Source organism: Pieris rapae, chromosome 22 (genome assembly GCF_905147795.1).
Source record: "Pieris rapae chromosome 22, ilPieRapa1.1, whole genome shotgun sequence".
Lineage (NCBI taxonomy): Eukaryota > Metazoa > Arthropoda > Insecta > Lepidoptera > Pieridae > Pieris > Pieris rapae.
In genome coordinates, this window is record NC_059530.1 from 435,270 (window position 1) to 462,943 (window position 27,674).

The following is a 27,674-nucleotide window of genomic DNA, read 5'->3' on the forward strand; positions in this document are numbered from 1 at the left end:
GATTTGCTTTTTAAAAAGATAAACATATTATTTTACTATATGCTTCCAAAATCGCTTACTAACACAGACTTTGATTGCATTATGACACAGTAACATTTAATTATTATTTATCAAACACTCCATTCAATCCAATATTTCTTTATGCGGTTTTTGTGGTCACCCTACACCGCCAGGGATCCCGGGACGCAGCCTTCAGGTTTTAGTCGTTCGCAGGCCGTCGCGTTGAGCGTCCATTCGCTCTCGTATCTCAAAAAACCACCTGTTCACGAACACGACATACATACACACGTAATATTTTTGATATTTCATATCATTTTTGGGCATACACATTTAGTATGGGCCAACATTATCTGAAATGAACTGTTCAATGTTAGATTTTTATGCATTTTGGTTTGTATGCAGCGATGAATTTATATCGATTTAGATTCAGATCATTTTAATTTTGGTTCAGAATAGAAATAATAAAAAAATATATATTTTGAAAATTAAGTAAAAACTTAAAACTTATAAAACGCGGTAAGTGGATTTAGTTCCAATAACGTTAATTAAAAAATATTTCAATATACAATTATAAAATCACTTTATGTATCTCATACATAGAGATATTTTTATACTGATTTTAAAAATAGTTTTTAAACGGAATCAGTAATCTACGCAACTATAAAAAATATTTATTGATTTTAACTAGATAAAGATAACTTGTAAGCATTAAGTTTGGCAAGATAAATACCAATATTAAACAATAGATAATAAAATATAGTTAAATAGTTGCAAGTATATGTAACATAATAACTGATATTAATATAGTTTATATTTCAAAACGATTAAATGTTTTATAAATATTTATTTGCCTTCGTGGCTTTGTAGTTCATACATTGTTAAACAGATATTGATACAGTGAAACAAAAACCAATTTGGGTTCGTGAAATATCTACTTTTATTTGTTTTAAATTGTTTAATTAAAAAACTTGGCGATTAAAAAGAGTGGCAGAGAGTTTATTGCCAGTTCTTCTCTTCCGTTCTACGTCCTTGATTTGAGAAATTAATTGTAGATGTAAATTTACAATTAATTTAATTTTTTTGACGTTCATAAGTGTACTTGTTTCCATACCATTTGTTATATTTCAAATATAAAATTTAAGTTACTATCAGATACAATTTAATAAGAATTATTTATTTATTCAAGCAGACAGTCACGAGTCCATAGGGTTATTATTGTGTAAGTCACAATATGCTAGTAAATATTATATTAGTAGCCTTTAAGTATATTAAATTATCAAATTAAAAATGGCGCATCGGCAATCCAGTTTTCCCGCTATTATCGCCAGCTGCAGCGCGCTATATTTACCAGACTTACAGCTCGCTTGCGCATTGCGTTAATGAGCTGGAAGTTCTGGAATTGATTCGAAATGAATAGTTAGGTTGATCATTACCATCATACAATCAGGTTTTATAATAGATAAGGCTTTAAGTTAAATTCACTTTAGTTTTTGTTAAAAGTTCCATACACTGCGTTGGTCGCATGACGCACAGCAATCAGTAGATTTTAATATATGAAGAAACTAAAATGAAAATGTGTGCCTTGCAAGCTAAAACACAAAGCAAGTGTTGTATTATCAGAAAGCATCATTCAAATAACATTATCAGGTCTAACGTGTCAAGTATAATAAAATGTATTTTAAAATAGGCTTTAAGTTTGATGCTTCAATCACACCATTTTGAATTTTCAAACACAAAGTCTGTGTTTTCAATAACTTAATTAATTAATTAAAACATCTATAAACTATGTATATAGGACAAAATTATAATTAGATTGTTAACAATAGTACTTACATATTAATAAGTAATATAATTGAAATGCTAAAATAAATTTAAAAAGTTTGATCTGAGGCATACTTGCTGTGCGAAACTTATTCTTTAAAGATCCAACTCTGGGTTCACCAGTACATTCCCATTCACACAGCTCCTGAGGCTCTATGAAGCCCGCCAAAGAGAAGAAATTCAATGTTGTTTTTTTTAAAGTTTATTTATAAACACTTCTGCCCTAACATCTGGCCCTAAATTGACAAGTATGATCAATAAGTGATTAAAACAAAAAAAAACATATGAAATTAATTAAGAAAAACAAAACTACATAATAAAAACATACAATACTTAACTTACTATGCAACTATATAACTTAATATGCATATTATGAATAGAACCTTTGCCAGTTCACTCAACGGACATTGAAAAAGGAGCGTTAACCTATGTATTTCGTTAACTTAATTAATACACCGAAATTATTTGTCGTTTATTTGAATCGATAAAGCAGTCACAACAATGCTCTGCGCCATACGAAGCTTCTTAGTATCGTACCTCTTAGAGTACGATTTAGCGGCATATAGTTTCTATCCCTTTATAATTTCTAATAGGTGATCAACCTTCTGTGCCTGACACTCACCCTCGAATTTTTTGATTAAAGCTCGTCGGCTTCCTCACGTTTCCCTGTGCCGTGTTAAATGCGCTCCGAGCTAGTGTTAAATGAACTAATTCGACTTAGGGCACTGCAAGAATAGAGCGTACCAATTCTTAAAAGGCCGGCAACGCACTCGCGAGTCTGGCATTGAGTGTCCATGGGCGGCGATGTCACTTAGCATCAGGTGAGCCTCCTGCCCGAATGCCCCCTGTGCTAAAAAAAATGCAGACATAGATAGAAAGTCCATTGGTGCTCAGCGGGGGATCGAACTTACGACCTCATGTGGACTCAGCACTGCTTGCAGCTCTTGCAGTAGTCATACCCTTACACTTTTTCGGCGGTAATTTAAAGCCTCGTCATATAGATTAGTTCATCCAAATCCCATTTAAAGTATGAAGGTGCATTTCGAATAGAGAGCAGGCCAACTGCGTTAAATAACTTTCCTTCAAGAAAATATCGTTTAGTTTAGATGCGTCTTAGGGCATGCTTATGAATGTCAAAAATGCTTACTAAATTCGCGAAAGAGCAAAACTACGCCATGCGTTCGCAAAAGTACCGGGAGGCCTTGTTCTGAGCAGATCGGGCAAGAAACTCAGCAACATTTACCCTCCCTCTACATTTCAAAGGAAAATGTCATAAACTACAATGTCATTAAAGTTACAAAAGTAAAAAATAAAATAAATAAAGTGTTTTATCACATTCACCATTACGTACTCGCGATCCCTCTGTCATTGAGAGTGTCCATGGGCATTTGCTCACTGTCCTGTAAAAAAAAACAGAATTAACGATAAGATGTCGACATCGTTCTCATTTATTATTTCCAACCCTTCGGTATTGAATCGATAACTTGCTTCAATGTAATGAAGTGTTAATTGGCTGATTCTCGTTTGGAATATAAATTGTTTACATTTATTTTTACAGTTTGCGCATGTGTACTGACAGAAATAATTGAAATATTACTTAGATCGAGGCTTTGAGTGGTATCAGAATATTCTTCAGAGATTGTTTTTTTTTATAGAACAGGGGACAAACGGGCATGGACACTCTCGATGCCAGAGGGCTCGCGAGTGCGTTCCCGGCCTTTTAAGATTATTTGAGAGATTGGCACATCTAATACCTATTTGATTGATTATATATTTGAGAAATGGTAATTATATATTTATATTACGTGCTATAAGCATTTATTCAGACAGTTTTTGCCGCATATCACCTTTATGTGGAACCAGCTGCCCGCTAAAGCATGTCCAAACTAATTCGACTTATGGTCCTTCGAGAAACAAGCGTACCAATTCTTAAAAGGCTGGCAACGCACTCGCGAGCCCATTGGCATTGAGAGTGTCCATGGGCGGCGGTATCTTGAAAAACGCTCAGATGGTAATAATTTGGATAAAGAAATTTAGTTAGTTATAGTCATAAGTGTAAAATATAAACGTAGCTAATTAGGAGTAATATGAGAGATTAACAAAATAAGATCAAGTTGATAAGGCTATAAAGCCACAAGCCGAGTGAAAACTAACGGTAAAATCTCGTTATAATACCGTGGATTTCAGATTACTTCGTTATTAGCGTCGGTTTAACCAAGTTATATTAATTACTGTAAAAACGTTTCAGTCACATACAAATTCATAATTAAATTCAGTCAGCCGCCATTCGCAATTCACTTTTTCAAGGATCGTAACATTATGAGAGTACATTTTTTATTTTAATCTTTTAGATTTAAAACGCTTTGAAATGTTTTAACGACGGTCTGTATTCTTTTAAAATAAATTATGAAATAGAATTTATGTTAGGCTAATTAATTACTTACTTATTTGTATACTTTAATTTTGTATATTATTAATTGCTAATGAATTGTTAATATATAGTATAGTTGCTTCAGCGTGCGACTCTCAACTCTGAGGTCGCGGGTGCGATTCCCAGCTGTGCACCAATTGACTTTTCGTCTATGTTCGCATTTAATATTCGCTCGAATGGTGACCGGCTTGTCTTAGATTAAAAAGTGTCAGGTATAGGAGGCCACAAAAATAATAAATATAAACACATTGTTTTGAGAAACAATCAAGCCATCAAAAATCCGGTCAAATACAGATTAAAACAGTCCGCAAATAAATGTAATAACGCATGTGTACCGTAAGCGATTAACATTTTGTTATTAAAATTGTCTCCGTGCTTTTAATTATAAATTCCTTTATACGTATTGCTTTCATAATTAGAAAACAAAAAAGGGACGGATTATTTGAATTTTCGTCCCATAAAATTGGTTGTTTACTGACGATATTTTGAAATTAGATTTGGCGCGTTTAATCCTACAATTTGCTGAAGAAATGGTTGTACAAGCTAGCTTTGCGGGGTCATTTTTATTTTTATTAATAAAAAGACGGAGAGTCATGCGGATGTCAATACTATAGCTACATTAACAGTTAATTTATGAACAAAATACACAGAAGTACAAAATTCCAGTGCTCCATCTTTTTCAAGTTGTAAATATTTTTCCATATTTTGTTTATAATGTACCATTGTATTGGAGAAAAAAATATTGAAATAAGTACTTTTTGTTTATTAATTTATTAAGTCTACAACATCATACATATTACGAAATCTACTGATAATTTTATAAAATCTTCTATCTAATATGTACGGCAATATATGTAAACATAATTTTTGCTAAAAATAGGAATTAAAAAAAATACAATTAAAAACGTAAACAAGATAAGACAATTACACAAAAAAATAAAATAAAATAACCAAGAATGTTGGTACTTAAAGTAGAGAAAAAAATCATTAGCAAAACAGCGAATTAGGTTTGAACGTTTTTATATACGTTTATATAAATCTTTTTTTCTAAAGAATAGTTAAATACAATTGAATAACAGATCTACATAGAATGGTTTAAACAGAATGAAGTTATTACAATAAAATTATGCAAATACCGTCGTATAGTTTTATCGCTTTGTTTCGACAGTTTTATGTGTTAGTTTAATTGAACAATGCAATAAATGTTTATTCTAATTATTGCTACTCAAAATGTATTTTCCATCATTGGACTTAATTAAATGTGACAATTTAATCTGATATAAGATGCACCATCAACAATCTATATTATAGACTTAGTTGACAATTGACTGGTCCTATGTGAGGTATCTAACTGCTTTGCTACCTTTGCTTCGTTCTTTTTTCCGGAATAAAAACTTTCACGTTCAAAACTTTTCTCAGAGTTCCAGGAATAAAAAAAATACTTAGTTCAGTCTTCAAGTATTGCGCTAAGCAATATATCTTACGATTCATTATTATTTATATAGATTTCATACATACAATTGTGAACCAAATAAAAAAAAAAAAAATAACAGTGGCGCTACAACCTTTTTAGGTCTGAGCCTTAAATGTCTGATGTCATGTCTTCCATGATCATTTGGCAAGTAGGTGATCAGCTCGTTGCATACAAACGCGACTCGACTCGACTTTTTGGGTCTAAGGCAAGGCGATTTCCCTGTTTTACTTCACCGTTCAAGCAAAAAAGCACATAGAAAGCATTGATGCACAGCCGGGAATCAAACCCACGATCTCAAGGCTGAGAGTCAAACACTACTCTACTGAGATACACAATTACATATACAAATATATTTACAAAGTGACGTCACGATCAGCCTGTATCAAATATCCGGTTAAATATTTAAGTCAAATACTTCAAGTATTCAAACTCTTTTTATTAAACTCGTATTTTAAAATCAAAATGGCTAAGCAATGTGACAATCCTCCCAAATGCAAATATAAGCTTTATCTCTATTGGTTGAGTTTCAATATGATCGCGCTGGCAACACTCCAATTCCATAATCTGCACATTTCGTTTCCCCAGGGCGTCCACACACTGATTGCAATGTAAATTAGGTTTTTACTAAATTTGAATAGGATTTGGTGCATACCATTTTATTATTTAATCACGTTTCATATGTTAGCGTGATTTTTAGCACCGAGGAATAATTATTTTTCCTCGATGCTCAAGAAATTACTTTGTTAAACTCATAAGTCATAAGTAATTTTATTGTTTCTAAGAAATAATTTCCCACATGTGTACTTTAATAGTATACAAACATTTTTTGACACAGGACTTACTTTTTTTAATCGCACAAATATCAACTATATTTTGAGACACCATACCCATTAACTCTCTCAATACCAGAGGGATCGCGAGTGCATTGCCCGCAGAGAGAGGTACCCTTATTTCTTGAAGTCGAAATGGTTTGGTGGAAATACTTTACTGGGCAGCTGGTTTCACGTAGTGGTGGCAGGCAAGTTTTTGTCGCGCACTACCACCTTCTGGAACCAGCTGTCCACTGAAGTATTTCTGAACCAATTAAACTTAGGGTCCTTCAAGAAAAGAGCGTACAAATTCTTAAAATGCCGTCAACGCACTCGGGAACCCTTTAGCAACGAGAGTGTCCATGGGCGGCGGTATCACTTAACATCAGGTGAGCCTCTTGCCCGTTTGCCCCCTGTTCTATTAAAAAAAAAACGAAAATCTGCCTCAAAAAAGCACAGTTGTTGACGGATTTCGAGGTGATACGGGTGGTATTTCGTATTCTGTCTTGACTTCTGATGATATAACTCAGCTGCAAGTCGTGTTGCATTCATCGTGACATCTCCTAAAACCGGATGCCAAGTAAATTAGACCTAGGTTATATTAATTAAGCCCTAATCTAGAATAGGGGAGACTACTTACTTTAGCACTTGGAATCTGGCCAGGAGCATACAATTATTTGGGGTCTGAATAAAGGTCTATCCTAATACCATCTTACTGTACATTACTTAATAAAGCTAATATAGTGCCTCGCGTTAGTATCTAGTTTATGGTGGCTATTTGTATCTGATCCAACCGGACTACTTCACTACCATAATCATGTAAAATGAAACTATGTGTTGATATTTAGAGATTTTATTAGAGATAATGTAATTTAGAGAAACCTTTAGTGCGTATAAAGCCTTATTGATTTCACATAACCATGAATTACGCTTATTAGAACGATTTAATATTCAACGATTTTATTAGTTCGTTATGAACATAATATTGGGATTGACGGTTTGGCTTTACACATAAGTAATTAATTCTATCTCTCTTTACATCTCTAACTTCTCCCTATTTTTGGAAAAAACAGTCATGACAGATTCGTGGTCGTGCAGTTGGTATCAAATATCACACCAGACCCTAAAGCGATAGAACAGGAAACACTAAAACAAATAACATTAAAAATCCTCTCGCGATTAAATTTTTTTTAAATTATTTATTGATTAGTTTAATTTATTTAAAATTATACATGAGTAGTATTGGCCTAGTGGCTTCAGAGTGTGACACTCATCCCTGAGGCCGTAGATTCTATCCCCGGCTGTGCACCGATACACTTTCTGTCTATGAGGCATTTAACATTCGCTCGAGTGGTAAAGGAAACCATCGTAAGTCGATAAGTGTGATCATGAAATAGAGATGTGAGGCCCAGGCCTAAAACCGTAGCCATTATTATATTTTATATTCATGTCTGCTACCTTGTCTACAGTATCCATGAAACTTATTAATACAATTCATTTACATATATAAAATAATGAATATATTTTTTTCTATCTTTAAAGTCTTGAAATGCATGAAAGTCTATTGGTGCACAGCCGGGGATAGAACCCAGGACCTCAGACCTTAAAATATGAAATACAATAAACTAATCATTAATTAAAAATAATTATGAATTAATATTATAATATAATGCTTGTGTAATACAATATCTTCGGAACCTTGCCTAAAGGGACTCCTTTAAATAATAGATTTCAGTTATTACATTTCGAGCTTAGTTATTGTTTTTATTGTTCTTTTTTAGGAATATAATATAAACCAATTCAGGCTTTTGTCACATTAGCTCGACGATATTCATAAGCTACATAGTAATAATAATAATTATAAAAAATATATTATTTGATAATTTAAAGAAATCTTGTGGCAGTGTATCTTTAGAACTGGCAGCATTTTCTCGCTGTATTACGATACATATACCTTGGGCGAATAAAGCAACATCTATGGGGTCACTGGTTCTATCTACCAGGCGCCTAAATATTTAAATATCACCTGTAAACTTAAAACGAACGGCCCATGACTCTCTGAACCATATTCATTTAAATTATCCGTATTCACTTCTCATCAATTATTTTTCATAGTGTAAGTGTGAAGTGTTACCCGAAGGTTCAAAAAGGCTTCACCACGGCGGAATTTACAATGGGTAAGTTTTTTTTATAGAGCAACTTTAGCTTTGTAATATTCGCGTAGATATTATATTTATTGTTATAATGTTAACCAATGGCGCTTCGACCTTTTTGGGTCTTGGCCTCAGATTCTATAACTGTTTCATGGTCATTTGTCAATCTAATAGATAAGTAGGTGATCAGCCTTCTGTGCCTGACGCACGATACGATAAGTACGTTTACGATATTTTCCTTTTCGAACCTACGACCTCAAGTATTAGTCGTACGTCATAAGGTAATTTAGATCATTCTGCGTGTGTAAGCTCTATTACTGTTTCACCAGGAATTTAATTTAAAACCTTCTCTGTTGTAACTCTGACAAAATTAAACAGAAATAAAGGAAAAAACGTAATTTAGTTAAAATAATTCAAATACACCGAGAATTTAGGTTTTTCAAAAGAGTTTTCGTTCTTTAAATAAAAAGCCTCAATTGAATCATGGAATGCTGTTGAATAGTTTAATTGAAAATTAAACCATTTATAGTAATATAATAGTTAATTCTTTGGTTAAAATTCTCTATTGAATTAAGAATGGAAACAGTTGATAACGAAGTGAAAGCGTTGCGCAGACAATAGCTTAGTGTATGAACGATTTGTTCAAAGCAACGTAAAGTGTGCTTTGTGAGGAAGGCTGTAGGGCCATGAAAGCTTATATGTTAGAAAATATATTTATTATATGATCGTGAAAGATTGTGTATTTACTATCTTATTACTGTCACTGTAACATTGATGAATTTCAATTTATGATTCATGAAAGTGTTTGATTCGTATGAAGTTCACATGAATGAAATTTGGAAATATAAAGATTTATTCGATTAAACACGTCCGTTACATGTAATGTATGTATTCAGTAACAGTATAATCATGTACAGCCAATACGTTTCCCTGTAATAGGTTTATAAATGAAAATAGTCTGTTTTGTAATTAATGTATTCTATCAAAGTGTAGCTCTATTGTCGATGAGGCAGTGCACGTGATTTTATCTTTAATGATTTTTTCAGACATCGTTGCAGTATCGTAATTTCATATAGAACACTAACTTTTTTGGATTTGATTGCCTATATTTACAGATACAGGCAAACTCTTTGAGCATTAAACAAAAGAGTGGGGGAATGTTTGCGCATCATGTCGCAGCGCGGGACACAAACGTCAACTGAACCAATCACGTACATGCCCCCCCCCCCCCCTTGTGATACCTAAAACTTGCTTGTGCGCAGGCAAGGACATTTGTTCAAGATGTTTGCCGGTATTTGTCAAGTATAGCGTAGGCTTCTAAATCTGAATTTTTCAAATCAGTTCAGTAGTTTTAGAGCCTTCTCAATGCAAAAATACAATCAAATTTTCCTCTTTATAATATTAGTATAGAATAACCTATTGTTTTCATGGCCACACTGAATGACTCAACGTCAAATGATTGATGGTCACAATTACATTTCGGTCTGTTTGCACGGTTCATTGTGTTTTCACTGGGTATAAGAAACGCGTATCTTTCAATAAATTGTATATGTTTGTTGATATTATTCGGTATTATTTCAAAGTACCTTTACGAACTCACGCAACAGCCAGGGAAATCATGTAGAATCGTAAACCTCTGCTGATGACTTTATTTATAAACCACTGTAAATAAATTAACATATTTCCCTACTTTCAACGTACATTTCAGCCCACCAACGCTATATATTATAGGAGGATATTTAAGTAATATGAATTAAGAATGACCTTATAAGACCCATGAGTGAAACTTATAAGAACCGCTGGCTTTGCGACCCAAAAAGTACCGCAAGACCGACATAGAAGAGGACCTGGTGCAGCTGAAAGCCAGCAATCCATCTTTTCTTTTGTCGTCATATACATCTCTTTCCAATAGGTCCAGTCCATTTCGTTATTCCAGTGTCCATCTTTTATTCCGCGTTCTAGCAATATATGAAGAAAGTTGCATAATTCTAAAAATCAGGTCATAAATAAGTTTCACTTCTTACGTGTGTACACTAGTACACACACGCACACATTTTTTTCTTTAAAATATTACCAATGAAACAGAAATCTGTATGTCGATGTAAATAAGTATCGTCAACCCAATTTTTAAACAAGAGACAAAACAAACAAGTCCTATAATAATAGTATCAGTGTAGGTCATCTCTGAGCGGCACTAGACATGCAGTTAATAATACTATTTATCACTTCAAGACTAGGTCAACTCGAGAGAACTTTAATATTTATTTTTCTCAAAAAGTTTACGGCGTTGTTACAGTTATTTTGAAATGGGATTATGGACTGTAATTTAATACATAAATGCCTATCTTCTTACTTAAATAAAATATTGTGTAGACTCGTCTTGGGTCGTATAGACTCATATTTTAGAGTGAAAATAGGTATAGGATGAAATTGGCGTTTTGTATGGGAGGAACAAAAAGTAGATTTGTTAAAATAGAGTATATATAATTAATCAAAGTATGTACCATTTGGACAAAAAATTCTTTGAAGACGGTTTCGACTGCCCCATTCGAGTTGAAGTACCTTGCAATTTTTAATCTATTGGAATAATATTTGGGGAGTACACTGGATGTCTTAGTCATTCCAATTGCTGCTCCGCTAAAAATAAGGACCGGCATAAAATTTATAGATTATCACTACATAGTATAAAACAAAGTCGCTTTCTCTGTCCCTATGTCCCTTTGTATGCGATGAATATAATTAAATCTTTGAAACTACGCAACGGATTTTGATGCGGTTTTTTTTAATAGATAGAGTGATTCAAGAGGAAGGTTTATATGTATAATAACATCCATTAAATAGTGGAGAAGTATTGTTATTTTTGAGGTTTCTAATGTGATGTCGTAAATAATTACATTTTTTCCGCTTACATTGCAAACGCAGGCTGAACCCTACGGGTTTTATCAAAATAATGTACTAAGTATTATAGACATTGCAAAGGTCTACAGAAAAGTCCATTATGGTATATGTCTATCTCTTATGGATAACCCACAATAACTTTTTTTGTCATTTACTTTTTACGACAAATAATGGCTAATTTTCGAAGCGATTTTAATCAATACAGCATTAATCCTTAACCAATTAAATACCTTGAATACATTGTTCATTTAATATAGATCTATACAGCCCATTACAGCTTATTTAACAGCGATCGAACGTGTATATTATCGAAGCTTTCCAGCGACGGAAATAACAATACATAATAAAAACCTGCTTTTCATCAGCATTGCACCCGTGCGAAGCTGGGGTGGGTCACTAGTATATAAATATAATAAATATATAAATGTGTAAGCATTTAATAATATTTTATTTATAGATTTGGAGTAAAGTTCCTGACCGTCGAAATGCATGAACAAAGATTCAAATGGAAGGGATAATATATAATAAAAGAATGTCTAGTCATACACAAAATACAGAAACAGAAAATAGATTGGTTAAATACATGCATTTATAACACACAAAACAACATTTGAAAGCCTGAAGTCCAATTACATCTGTTCACAGCATTTTAGTGGCATAGTCAGCGCTTTTTTACTAAAATATATTAACAGTTGGTATACAAAAATTTATTAAACTTAATGACAAAAAATAAATTTGTCTTACGAGCTGCAGACACACATTGAGGAATCTTAGACAATGCTTTGGTCAAAAGCGATGTTCAGAAGCGCGGAATCCAAATTTAAGTTGATTATCGTCAACCTTCGAAAGAGCGAAGAAGCATAAACAAAAATATTGATAAAAGCTAATTTCACAGGGAAACACAACATTATACACTAAAAATTAATTACTAACAGACTGTGTAACTAATTAATTATATTATTACCATATTGAAAAATTTATTGCAGTAGAATTGTATTTTTTTTGGAAAGGGGCAAAGGAGCTTACGGGACGCCCATAAAGGGCATCGCTGCATATTATAATAAGAGACGGCTTTTTAATTTAGTTTTCAAAAGAAAGTAATAAATATGTAAATTTGCCTTAAAATTCGAATATTTTTGAACATATGCTGCATTTAGATTACAATGTGATACGTGACTGGAATAATCATAACACGGTAGAAGTAGAAATATGTAAATGAAGCGTCCCACCTGAATATATAAATAGTACATATTTACTACTATTATTGAGTTAAAAAAATTTCATTGGTTTCTTATAATATGATTTTTAATGGCTGACAACGCACTTGCGAGTCTTCTGGCAATAAGAGTCCATGGCTATCACTTAACAGCAGCTGAGTTTCCAGTTTTTGCCGCGCACCACCACTCTGTGGAACCAGCTGCCCACTGAAGTATTTCCGAACCAATTCGACTTAGGGTCCTTCAAGAAAAACACGTACCAATTCTTGAAAGGCAGGCAACGCACTTGCGAGTCTATTGGTAATGTGAGTGTCCATGGGCGGCTACTACTTAACATCATAGCCTCCTGCCCGTTTGCCTCCTATTACATTTAAAAAAAATTAATTAGCTTAAAAAATACCGAATCAGTAGACACGAAATCCTGAATATAACTGACAAATACTGTTAACTTTGAGGTTTATTATATATGACCAATGTACTTGATTTCCCCAGTGACATGTGGAAGAACACTCAAGATCTCAAATTAGATTGCCTAATAGGCTGTATAACGTAATATCCGTTATATTACTTTCACTTGTATTATATACTTTTATTTTACCTTTTTATAATGAATAATGAAAAGTCAAAAAGGCAAGAGGTATATGAAAATAAATGTGCGTGCGAACAAAGTACACATGTCAGAAGTGAAACTTCTTTGTAAATTATTAAATACTAAGCCCCCATAGATGATTATGTACCAGTATATGATCTCTCCATGTATTTACATATCTTTATTGACACTGTTTACAAATGAGTAAAAATCTGCATTTGCTGCGACAGATTCTTCTAAGATTTGGTAAACCTCAAGTTACCAATATCTTTTGACAACGTCTAATAAATCGATAAACGCCATCTTCACGCATGAAAAAGCATGTTTCATTGTCCCGATACGCTCATTGTACGCTTGCGTCGCATCTATCTCTCTTCCAATTGATTGGCGTATGCGTCCAAAGACTCACTCCCTTTTTGTATCTATACAAAATAGTGGTAATCAAAAAAAACTATTTTGTTTTCATTTCACCAATACTTTGTTATGACGATATCACATTTCATTAAACCCCGTAAGTCGACTTTTATATTTGATAACCATGTTTTTTCAATTTCTAACTCAATTAAATTGATTGATTACATTAATTCAGCTTTAAGCCTCTTTAACAAACACGTTGTTAAAACACGTGGCTATAGTTATACTTTACGGGTATTCGTTGCCTTAGTTATCATATTAAATATTTCTATCCATAGACCTGAACCTAATCTAAATGTTTCGTAATTTCTTCCCACTGCCTCACACTAACAACTATACAATATATGGCATTATGTACTTTATATAAGAATGGCCTAAAATAATGTTTAACGAGTGGTTATTAAGGCCAGTCACATTTTTAAATCTTAAAAAAATTGTAACCATGTTATATAACCTAACATTAGTTAAGTAAGTTAATTATATTAATGTTAGTTAATAATTGAAGCGCAAACCAAATGCTAGCAATCATCGCACACTAGGAGCCAAATTGAGTCCTTTACTTTTAACCCACACTATCTATATAACATTATATTATGTTAAAATGTTTAATAACACATAACACAATCTATGGAGAGAATTAGATTTTTGTTGGTGTTGCAACTCACTAGGCCTAATTGTATGTTAGTTATAAGATCATATTTTAAATAATTAAAGTTAGTTGAAACTTAACTTCAAACAGCGTTTAATTAAACATATATTTTAACATAAAAACCGCTACCGAACTTAATTTACGGAAATAAATACGTCATATCTATAAATGTTTAATCACAATCATCAAAATGTTGCAGCTGTAGTTCAAACCACAGTTAACGCAGAGTCAATCAATAGGTTAATTAGAAGAGCAAAGCGACAGCAGTTTAACTTAGTTACTATTCGTTTATAGGTTAACTGTAAAACATTTCAGTGTTAATCATACCAAAGCTACCAGGCGAAGATAAATCCCAGTGCCCCACCTAAGATAATCTCTTTTAACCTTTTTTTTAGATGTGTCTTTCTGAGACATCATGGAATATTAAGATCTAGTCTAACTTAAGATTAATCAGTAATTTAAGTGTTACGTAATTTACTTCCGGGTATTTGTTGTGTTTCTCCGAGGGAGTCGGTACGGTTAAAGTTTAAGTAATTAAATATTATGACACTATCTGGTCAACATATTCTTGAAGCCTTGTATAGAAAAATGTAAGCGATTGTAAAGGAAATGGTGACTTTCACCAGTAAAAAATGCGATACAGAACTAATTTGAGTGTACGACCAACCAGGCTCTAGAAGATAAACAACTTTTATATAGAAATTCTATTCGAAATTAGAGAATTTTCACTAAATCAATTAAAATAATAGAAAGAAAAAGTAAATTAATAAATAAAGCTTTTTATAAATTTGACGAATACTTAAATGCTCCAGTTCAAACAATTTGTATGACTTTAAACTTAGTGATTAAAAAGAGTGGCGGAAAGTTTCTTGCCAGTTCTTCTTACCCGCTCTAAGCCCTTGACTTGCGAACTATGCAAATTTACAATTGCTTTAATTTCTTTTTTTCGACGTTTGTAAGTGTACATGTTTACCTATATGAATAAAGATATTTTGAGTTTGAGTTTACTCAAAAGGATTTTTAACATAAGGAAGTGTCCAATAACACTACTTACAGTCTCTTTTAAAGAAGTATGTTCTTGAGTTCTATTTCACTTACTGTTTCGCACTTAATACTAACGTGCACTATCATATTTCACTGGTTCATATTGTTTTGTCCTTTTCAGTCTTCTCACTAACTCCGTGGTGTCAAGGAGTTGAATAGCCTCGACACTCACATGTTGGTGGAGCTATTAGGACATTTAGACATTAGGGTTTTTTATAGAACAGGGTGCAAACGGGCAGGAGGCTCACCTGATGTTAAGTAATACCACCGACAATGGATACTCTCGATGCCAGAGGGCTCGCGAGTGCGTTTCCGGCCTATTAAGAATTAGTACGCTCTTTTCTTTGGTCCCATTTAATATATAAATATTTTTTAATATAGCAAAAGCTCCATAGATATGCCGCGGATACAGTACCTTGAATACGAAATGGTAATATAAATGTAATAAAAAAACAATTAAGTTTTTGACCATATATTTATTATGTTTAAGCAATGGTTTAAAGAATTTTTTCTAGCTTGGTAGTCTTTAAAAGCTATTAAAAACTGCTAAACAGTAGTCATTAGCAATTAAAGTCATAAAAATAAGACATCATTCAACAAAAAAGATGAGTGCTACAGACTGAAGTTTGCGAGTGTAACATGAATATTAAACTTATGAATTTCAAAGAAACTTCTTTTCAAGGTAATATTAAACGTGAGTGGTTTCACAACAATGTCGTCTAAATAACACAAAATGTCGCTCTTTTGTCTCACTGTACTTCTATAACGGCTATGCACACGTTTCTCAAAGTTAACGAAGATTTGAATTATTATTTGCCACTATTCATAAGCCATTGGTCGAGTAGTATTATGGGCTTTTTTAGAAGCAAGAAAAAAGATTTATAATTATTTTATAATTATATAGATTTTGAATTTAATAAAGATAAGAAATATAAAAACAAAAAAACAAAATTTTTGTATTGATATAATAAAAAGTATTGTATTGATCATTAAAAGTATTTTAATGTTCTGACTGAAATATTTTGGTCTTATGAGCAAATTTATTATTTATTTAATTTCATTTGGATTATTATATTATACGTGATCAACCTTGCAAGCCTTCATACATGAAAAAAATATTTCGACATGTCTACAAATCGTAATTTTGAAATGTTTCATGAAAAAAACCTTTTTTACGATTTATCACTTAAATCGTAACAATATTCGTTAATTAATAATGATTAATAAAAACGAATCAGTTCTAATCAAATTAAATTATGATTCTTATAAGTAATAGAACGCGACTAGAATATTTCCTGGCACATATATAACTTCATGCTAGTTTGAGGACCTATGTCGTGAGTGCAACAAGACAAACATACGAATGTGGGTCGAGACGGTGTGTAATTTGAGACCTTACTCAGAGTAAGGTCACCTTGCACTTTTAAATTTTGGAAACTTGTCCTAGTTTCGATATTTATTTTAGGAAGATTAGGGGCCTTTCAACTATTACGTATGCATTTTAAACCCCCCCCCCATCCTCAAAGCTTTCAAAAATAATAGTACATTAACGAATTAATTTTATAGGAATCCTCAAAAATGCATTTCGTTTTTAAGCATAGAGAATGTGTGGGTAATACTTGTAAAAAGTAATTAGTTACAGTTGACGCAATTAGTAAACACAAAGATGCCTGCTTGAAAAGGCCTCACACACTACACCTCAACACATACCTGTTGATGTGTAGTGTGTAAATGTGTGTGCATTTTCCGGCCTTTAAATTTCTGTTCTTTTCGTGTTTATTTTCGTTCGAAAAAAGGAGATAATATAGAAAAAGGCGAGACTCGCGTGCAATGATTACTATATTATTATAAACATTTACAATACGTCTAAGCAGTATTTGACAGTATTTTACAAATAATTATTGCTAATTACGATGAATTCTATAATCAGTACATTTAATAATGTTTGCGATCCAGTCTAATTAACATGATTAGACTGTTGAAATGTTTCTGCATATAATTCCTTTGTTGGAACTTCTGTTTGGAATATTCCAACAGTTTTTATTAAAGTTTAATTTTACAATACGATTTTCAATATTTATTTCGTAATCCTAAATAAAACATGTGGAAAAGATATTGGTGACCTCGGCCATATTTTCTTTTCTTGTTCCCAATATGACCGCACCTCCTTACTGAATTCCTTACAATTAGATGGCTGATGGCCATTACAAACATAATATAGTCATATTATATATAGTAATACAGTAATTAGTAAACTAGCTTCTCTGATTTCTGTTTTATTAATAAACATACACTGTAACCTAGGAAAGAGAAAATGTATGTTCTTTTTTGTTGCTTTGCAGAAGACGACATCGAAGACCCCAACACGTGGGCGGTAGGCGCCCGTTACAGACCGGAGCCCCCCGCCACCTTGGCGTCCACCACTCGCTTCACGCAGCATGAGATCAAGCTCATGTACCGAGGATTTAAGCAGGTTAGACTTCATCATTAAGTCTGTCTTCATCATTAATACTATTTCATCATTGAGTCAATATTTATCATTAATTCCGTCTTCATCACAAAGTCAGTCTCCATCATTAAGTTGATTTCTATAATTAAGTATGTCTTTATTATTAAAAAAGATTTCATCATCGAGACAATCTTCATCATTAAGACAGTCTCCTAAGAGTTTATTTTCAATTCGATATTATGTGTGTTCGGTGATTACTTTTGTTTCGTTTATGAACGGATTTTGATGATTCTTTTATGTGGGAAAGAAGATATCCTAGTGTGGTAACAGGATCTGATGATAATTAGTGCATCAGGCATCGCAGGAAAATTAAAGACGTTTTTGTTTAAAAATTATAAATTTACTCAGTGTCATGGTTAAATGCGCAAACAGTAATCTTCAACGTAGGTTCGGAACCTTCAACCAATACACTCAATAATGAAAATTAACTATATTTGGTACGTTATTAACATAATTTTTCTTTTTAATATGCAGGAGTGTCCGACAGGCGTAGTGGACGAGGAGTCGTTTAAGAATATTTTCTCGCAATTCTTTCCCCTTGGAGGTGAGTTACATTTTAACAAGTTATAGCCCACGCGAGGCAAATATTGTTTCGGAAATCGAACTCTGGTCCTCCAGGGTGTAAACATTTTTTATTGATATAGATATGTTACGCACTATAATCATTTTTTATTAACATTTAATGTACTACAAATTGTCTTCACATTAAAGATAGATTAAAACAATTAAACAAAAACAATTAAATAGATTAAAACCACTATACTAAAATAGGCCATTTATATTATTGTTAGTAAGTATACATCTTTCTCACATATATATCATATATCATCATTATAATAGTATAAGCTCATATATCATCATTATAATAGTATAAGCACATAAACTTGTATCTACAGTCAAGAAAAGACCATAGGTCATGTTAATACGATCATCCCGCTTTAATTTGGGGAAAAAGTTTTTTAATTAATTAAACAAACTCTTGATTGTAAATACGGGTACAGTCCGGTTCATAATATATTAATCTTATTTAAACTTTCTTTCCAACTCTCGTATTTCCCACTTGTTGTGTGCGTGTATCGCTATATAATGTACGCGATTGTACGGGGACGTACTCTTAGCTAGTACTTGATTTCTAGTTGATAAAAGGGCCTGGGACTAGTGCTGGGCAGGCTGCCTCTAATTAATTTGATATATTTGTTTTAAATATTGTTTGATGATTTGCTTTTTTAAAAGAGTACCGAGAGTTTTTTACGCCGGCTTTTTCTCTCGGCCTACACCCTCTGTCTTTGCCGATGAGTAGGGATGCCTACAAGTTCGAATTGATTGACGTGGAATAAGTGATACCTAGAAGATCTTATGTTCCAAAATAAACGTATTTTTTTATTTTATTAAATAAAAAGTAAAAACGTTTTATTGGTATTAATTTATTTTTCAAATTCATTTATTCCAATTGGACCACCTGAAATGGTACCTTTGAACGTTAAATAACATATAAAGATGATTCTAGTTGTCCCTATCAAAAGTTCCGAGTGGAGAAGAATGAGCAAGAAACACACTTACTTTTTTAAAATAGGAATTACAATATTTGTATACATTAGTTAAATAATTATATGTGAAGATAATGTACTCATAGAATAAAATTACTATACAGGTGTATTATTGTATTGTTAGTATACATGTTCCTCGCATTTTTACAAATATCGAAATCGTATTTATTTATTTAGTACTCCTACAGCTAACATAAATTATATATAATTACAAACAAATAAACTGAGAATATAGCCAAAGATGGAATACATGATACCTTTAACAACAAAAATATTTAAAAAAGGGAACAAACAAACAAAAAATATTTAATACATTTGACTAATTGTGATTTAATTTATTTAACTAAGCCTAAATTAGTTGTGTTGTGTGATGATGTAAAAGTGTGGGTATGTACGTGATGGTGTGTATGTGGGGTGTGCTCATGATGTATGTATATATTAAAGAGTAATAAAAAAAACAATAAAACATTGTGCGAGATAAAAAAATATATAAATACAATGTGTAGAATTATAAAACATAAAATATGTAAAATTACATCAGCAACTAATTGATTTTGTCAAGGCTCTATGATATAATATTTTCAATATTCTCTTTGCATTATATTATATATATGTATTATATTAGCTCGAGTACATCCCTGTTATAACCCGGTGGAGGTCTGAGGGCGGCGATGTGCAAAGTTTTAATGAAGTCAACTTCATTATACGCGATATACTTTGGTTTATGCAGGTAGTAAATGAGATGATAATATACAATAAGCTGTAAAAAGTCAAGTGACGTGTAGCAGTGGGGTATACTGGACTAAACTGGTTTTCAGGCTATATAAGCACGGCGCGCTGTATGGTCGGGCGCACTTCTTCGACGCTCGCACTAGATATAGGACGTTACTATTGTTGTTAAATTTGTGGTTAATTTCGTGTAATTTAATTTGGTTATTTTTAGTAATTTTATTTGTTAATTTCTAACTTCAGTAGTGGGATTCGTTCTCATTTCTGATTAGTTTAAATTAACGCCCACGTGGTTTTATTTTAGTCAGTTTGAAACGCGAGTGTTATACGTTTAATAAAAATAATGGAGGGTAGGCGGCGAACACGTAAAATAAGACGGTGTGCCCGTCTCTGGGCTTGAAGAAACGTTACAGTCGATATTAAACCGTCAACCGACGCAAGCGACTGAGCTATGTCCACCAGTGGTGTCACCACAACAGTGCTCAGCAACACCACCGCGAGGGGATCGGCCCTTTGCACCGACATGCGCAACACCATCGGATTTGCTGCTTTCTTCCTTAAGTGACACTCGTTACCACCTGGTACTGACGGTTCGCACAATGGTACTGAGAACGCTCCGGTGCCAAGTTCAAGCAGCGCATGCGAGTCAAGCACTGATCTGGTACTTAATCAGGTGACCGACAAACTAGTAAGTGCTTTGAGCACAATTCTGGTAAGATCTAACTCCATTTATATTTCTAATTTTGATCCGTCTTTCAAATATTTCGATATATGGTGTGAGCAGGAAGACTGCGCGGTTGTCTAATTATTGGGATGACCGTGAGTGTGTATCTCTGATTGGATACTGTTTGAAAGGGGATGCTAAAGTGTGGCTAAATGAGTGGCTTAGTAATGATCATAGTTGAGAGAATTTAAATAGCTTTTTCCGTAGCGACTTAGCAAATATTTTATTCGACGTAATGACAACAGACTCTGATAGTTATCTCATGTATTGCGTGTTATACGAGGAATGAGTGAAAAGTTAATTGTCGCAGTAGTTATTCGGGGTATTAAGGACCCACAAGTTCGCGCCGCCGCGACTTGTGCTAATTTATCATCGGAAGGCTTAGTTAAAATCCTCTCATTTTATACCAAGCCCCTAGAACCGCGCTCTATAATACAAAATCACGTTAAAAGGCCAAATTTGCGAGATAATTCCCGAAAACGAGATAATTTTCAGTCTAATATTAACTGTTTTTCATCTGGGGAAATTGGTCATATACAAATTTTGTGTCCTAAAAAAAAAACTAAGTATGGAACCGCACCAGAGACCCAATCTACAAACAATTCAAGTTTAGATAAAAGGCAGTTTTCTAATATCAAAATTATTTGCACATTTTGAAAGAAGGTAGGACATAAAACGGAGGACTGTTTTGTTCGACAGCGTTCCGAGTCGAGCGGTAGGCTAAATTAGTTATAGTTTACCGCCCTTATAAAATGTCGTATGATGAAAAATTACGCGTTAGAGATATCATAAAAGATGTGTTAAATCAATAAATAATTAGAGATAGAGATTTGTAAAGAAAAAAAAGCGATTCAGATAGGCTTTGTGTCGACTTTAAACTTAAAACTCAAAGACAGTTAAAATACCCGCTTCCGTTAATTGAGGACCATATTGTTTGGCTAGGTAAAGCTACCTATTATATTTACCTTGATATGGCTACTGGCTTTCACCAGATAAAATTAAATAAAAAAATCGACACCACTCCCGAGATTCGTAACACCTGAGGGTCATTATGAGTACATAAAGATGCCATAAGAATTAGGTAATGCACAGGTTGTATATCAACGAATTATATCAAATACGTTACGATTTTACATAGATTAGGCAGAGCCCTTGTGTGTTGTAATTGTGTATATGACGTATTATTACCTAGTAAAACAATAGAAGAGGGTTTAGGTACATTACATGATGTGTCAGAGATGGGGGTAAGGGTAAGGGACCCAGGCAGGCTTTTCCATTAATTTAAAAAAAAAAATGTAACTTTCAGACTACGGAGATCGAGTATCTATGCCGAGTCATTAGCAATGGTCAAGATATGAAGACATCGTGCATTGCGAGGTTGACTCGCAAGGGTGTGCATTTCAATGGCGGCGATTTTGCATTTGTGCCAAGCTGTTGGTAAGCTAGACTCCTGTATGCGCGGACCATATGTGGTTTTAGCGACGTTGTCGCAGGACAGATATGAACTAAAATTAGTCGCTGGTTCTTATGGTAAAGCTGCCGCGGAATACATGTTGCCCTGGCGCGGGGAATGGACCCCTGATGTGTGTGCCGCATTCTTTGAGAGTAAGTAATTTTTACTTGCCTTTTCAAAACTTATGTATGTTGATAAATGTTTGTGAAAACTGTCATTTTATTAGAACTGCTTATCATATAGGTAGTAACTATTTTGGTAAAGACCTGCGGGAGTCTTGTGTGATAGTAATGGAGTCGCTCTTACTATCAAAAGCAATGGAGTCGCTCTTGCTTAGTGTGATGTACAGTAATGGAGTCGCTCTTACTGTTAAAGCAATGGAGTCGCTCTTGCTTAGTGTGATGTACAGTAATGGAGTCGCTCTTACTGTTGATAGCAATGGAGACGCTCTTGCTATGTAAAAAAAAAAATGAACTAATGTTGTGTCGAAAGTAATGGATGCGCTCTTACTTTCGATGAAGTTATGTTAATTTAACGTTATAATAACAAAAATGATGTAATTTTTAGGTGGCGCTGATGATGACGATAGTCCTTCACCACAACCACCGCACGTGATACAAGAGTCATCAGCAGGTCAAGTTTCAACATGCCAACCTGCCTATCATCACACGGGCGAGGACGCACCGTCGTCAGGAGAGGCCGAATAAGCTGTAAAAAGTCAAGTGACGTGTAGCAGTGGGGTATACTGGACTAAACTGGTTTTCAGGCTATATAAGCACGGCGCGCTGTATGGTCGGGCGCACTTCTTCGACGCTCGCACTAGATATAGGACGTTACTATTGTTGTTAAATTTGTGGTTAATTTCGTGTAATTTAATTTGGTTATTTTTAGTAATTTTATTTGTTAATTTCTAACTATACATATATTAGGGGCAGTATTTTAGTAATTGAATTTAGAACTCTTACCATCAACTAACGGTGTTATATCTATAATGTTTATTATAATGCGTGGAGTATGGGGCAATGAGGTCTTGTACTTGCCAAGTCTGTACGTGATGATAAGCCTGGGAATGGTTATAGTTCTTCAGCAGTTGACTGTTTCAACAACCCTTAACATTAAAGTCGAACCGCTGACTTTTTCCATTTTTTTTAAACCAAGTACACATATAAACGGCAACAGAAAAAATATGTTAAATTTATTTTAAATTTACATTTACTACCAGTTCGCAATCAAGGGCGTAGAGGGTGTAAACTCTCGGGCACTCGCCAAATTATGTGTTATTGATATTAATTCAAATTGGTACATAAAGTATAATGATTTTTACCATGTTTCAGATGCCACACAATATGCTCATTTCGTCTTCAACACGGTGAAGCACAAACAACGTGGAAAACTCAACTTTGAGGTAATTAAATTCAATATGAGTGTATATTAACATTATTGATAGCCAAGTGTTAGCCAAGTGCCTTTAGTTTAGTGCGTTTTTGCCTTTTGCTATCCTCATGAGGTCGTAGACTCCATCCCCAGCTGTTCGCCAATGTAACATTCGCTCGAACGATGAAGATTTACTTTCGTCGTGAGGAAACTAACTTGCCTTAGACACAAAACGTAGACGGCGTGTGTCAAAGAAGACTGATCACCTACTTGCCTATTAGATTGATAGGTCAGAACTAGCAGAGTGACAGTACAGAGACTGATATTGGTCAGTCTTTATCTTTATTAGTTATTAAAAGGTTTTATGTTTTGTTAATATTATACTTGTATTTTACTTCTTATATTAATACGGTTTCTATTGTAAACTATTACAATAGTATTAAGTACTATAGTAAATTTCATAAATATATTCTAACAAATCATAATATGTATTAGCAAATTTTTCTGTACGTAAATCCAATTTGCAAAGGATTATATAAGTCGACCCGCGAACAAAACTCTATTCAACATAAGTGCCATTACATTCAAAAAGGCTCAGCAGTATTCGATAGCCAATATCATAAAAAAAACATTCCAATATAAAATATGAAAGGTCTACTATAAAAATCGTCGATAATACGACGTAGGGTTGTCGTTTGTAATAAACTTCAGAAAAATCATATCAGTGTTGCCAATTTACCATATTTTATAGTAGATTTCATCTATATTTATGTTTGACATTATCATATATTGTTTAGTAGAAAACGACAGAAATATTTTCAACATTTAAATGAGATATTTATGGCTGTAGAATGGAAATTTTAAGCGTATTGACGTGTACCTAATACTGATATAACTCGTAAAGTAATTGGCTTGGCACGATAGGGGTGATACCTGTAAATTAACGTTTTTCTGAAGATAGTAATAGGTTTTATTCGCCCTAAATGACTACCAGGAAAAGGCTGATCACCTTCTTGACTATAAGATTAACAAAAATGATCATGAAGGAGATGAACACATGTGAGGGCTAGACCTAAAAAGGTTGTAGCGCCACTGATTAATTTTATTGACTTTACCATAATATTATGGTAGTATAATTTTGGTAGAATTTCACAGCAATATAGTAATGTTTTATTTTATGGCAACAAGTTGCGGTCATAACAAAATGAAGGATGCATTCAGTTCCTTCATCGTCCTTACATTACATATCGTAACATTAATGTTAAATATTAACGAAAATGTCATGTTTGGCATTATTCTTTCCATCGTACTATTATTTCTTATATTTATTTTCTCACGAGGCATGTTTGAGTGTTAAATTGATTTTTGGACGTTTAACATATATTTAGCGAACGCTTAATTATTATAAACCTTATAAATGAAATTACATAATAACACTAATTTGATGTAAAAGAGGAATGTCCAAACTGAGCAGTTTCAGGAAAGGGGAGAATTGGAAGAGGCTGGTATACCTAAGTATACCTCCCAAAACAGCAGCCCTGCAACCCTTACTCTGGGCCTCAGGTTTAAGCTATTCTATTGATTTTCTCGCGGGCTTTTAGAACAGCGACCAAGAAATCGAAGATCGATCAAGAAATTCCATAACGATAATAAACCTAACACACGATGCCGTTATAAAGGTGTGGCCAGTACTTGTTAGAGCGGAACAAAACGCATACTGCGTCTCAAATCAGTCTGGCGTGAACGGTGACGTAACGCAGGTGCGTTAGAGTGGGACAGAAAGCACTGCGTATTCACATCTCTCTGACGAGATCGATGATACAGCATAAGTGCTGCCGATGCAGCTGGTTTGCGTTAGAGTGAGACAGACTGACTTATTGTCAAAGAAAAAGAACTGTATCAATAGAAAATAAATAAATAACTATAATTGCATAAATTATAAATAATATAATATATTAAATAAAAAATGCTATGTAAATAGGTCTTTTTATTATTTAAAATATTTTTCTTCTACTCCAGGAATTTCTGGAAATACTATCGCGTGTAGCACGTGGATCTATAGAAGAGAAGGTGTCCTGGGTGTTCGCTTTGTACGATGTTGATGGCGATGGAAGGATCTCCCGGGGAGAGATGGTGTCTGTGGTCCGCGCTGTGTATGAGCTGTTGGGACGCACTGCCTTGCCACCGGTTCAACGTACTGAAGCGGAGACGCACGTGGATCGGATTTTTAATGTATGTAAAATAAAATAAATAAAAAGCCCTTTATTTTCAGTATTTAAAGTTACACTTCTTACAATTCATTTTTAGTGTTAGTTCATGTAGTTTAATCTATGTTAGTATAATTTCTCTTTCCTTAACTTAATTGTATGTGTACCTAAATTTCTATATATTTATTAAGTTTATTTATTTTAATGTATTTATGGAAACGGAAATTATTGAGTCTACCATTTTTTATATAAATTCAAAGTTAATTATACAGTTTTAATACAAGAGCAATTTACGCGACGGAAATTAAATATTTATTAACCAAATAATTAAAAATGAATATATAACTTTAAAAAAGTTTGGTCCCTGATGCAGTGTAGGTACCATTGGTATTTCTAAAATAATTGTAAGATTTCATAAACGCTTTTAATAAATTCATCAGTTTTGTATCAAAAGTGCAGTTTCGCCTATTTGTAGTTATAAGAAGCTTTAGAAAGCTTAGAAATATTATAGTAGTTTAATAAATAAATTTTTTTACAGCTAATGGACACAAATGCCGATGGTGTAGTAACGCTCGACGAACTAGCACGCTGGTGCGCTCGAGACCCCGCTCTTCTCCGCTCTCTTGATACCCTCGACACAGTCTTGTGATCCGAACCTTCCCCTCCCTCTCCCAGTCCGAATCCCTCCAACCCCTCTTTCAGTCCCAACCCCTCTGTAAGCCCCAACCCCTCCTTCGGTCCTAGTCCCTCTGTCAGCGCCTACACCAATCCTGGTCATCCCTTCCCTCCACTGAGGAGAGAAAGGGTTAAGCTCCGCTCCGCTTCACAGGTGTCAATGAAGTCCCAAGTGTCTGTTAGATCCCAGGTCTCAGAGGATACAAAGGATTCGAGGACGTCATCTAGATCTTCTGCTACGCCCCCACCACCTCCGCCGAGAGCTAGAAGGTACGTCGAAGTAGACAACTGTTTAGCCAGTAGAATCTTTAATCTTAATTTAATTCTATGAGGTCTTAGGTCTGAAAAGGAGCTGTGTTGACTTGGTGGCGACTCTCATCCCTGAGGGCGTAGGTTCGATTCCCAGCAATGCACCAACTTTTCTTGGTGCACATTTAATATTCCCTAGAACGGTCAAGGAAAACATCGTGAATAAACCGGCTTGCCATAGACCCAAAAAGTCTACACCTAAAAGTCACAGGAGACTGATCACCTACTCTCCTATTAGATTTACAATGGTCATCAAATAAACATCACATCAAATATAGAGATCTGAGGACCAGAGTTAAAATAATTGAAGTTCCACTGGTTCATTTATTTTTTAGATCTAGGGAGCCGTATTTCTGCATCTGTACTGATCCTTGCAGTAGCTCAGTACCAAGAGATTCTAATAATGTTTTTATGCTTTTGTAATAAAGGGCATATTGCAGTGTACATGATATATTCCAACCTGTGGAACAAACGCCCATAGCGTTTGGTCACAGCATTTATTTCATCAATATAAACAAGTAGGTGAATAGTAGTCTGGGACATGTCAAATTTGTGTTTAAGATCAACTGATCTTGAAACATCGTGAGGAAGTTACCTCAGTTTTTGTTTTATAGTAGAGGGGACAAACAGACACCTGATTTTTTCTAG

The 27,674-nt window shown here is 33.8% G+C and overlaps 1 protein-coding gene across 1 annotated transcript in view; it reads left to right on the forward strand.

Moving 5' to 3' along the window:
- The first annotated feature begins 212 nt into the window (after positions 1-212).
- The window catches only part of LOC110998959 (Kv channel-interacting protein 4-like), a 29,659-nt gene continuing 2,197 nt past the window's right edge, over positions 213-27,674 (forward strand). The window contains exons 1-7 of the mRNA XM_022267780.2: positions 213-288; positions 8,651-8,712; positions 17,842-17,972; positions 18,483-18,552; positions 23,796-23,866; positions 25,855-26,067; positions 26,581-26,987. Coding sequence (XP_022123472.1) covers positions 8,709-8,712; positions 17,842-17,972; positions 18,483-18,552; positions 23,796-23,866; positions 25,855-26,067; positions 26,581-26,691 — 600 coding nt within the window. The 5' untranslated portion in view covers positions 213-288; positions 8,651-8,708 and the 3' untranslated portion in view covers positions 26,692-26,987. The remainder of the gene's footprint in view (positions 289-8,650; positions 8,713-17,841; positions 17,973-18,482; positions 18,553-23,795; positions 23,867-25,854; positions 26,068-26,580; positions 26,988-27,674) is intronic.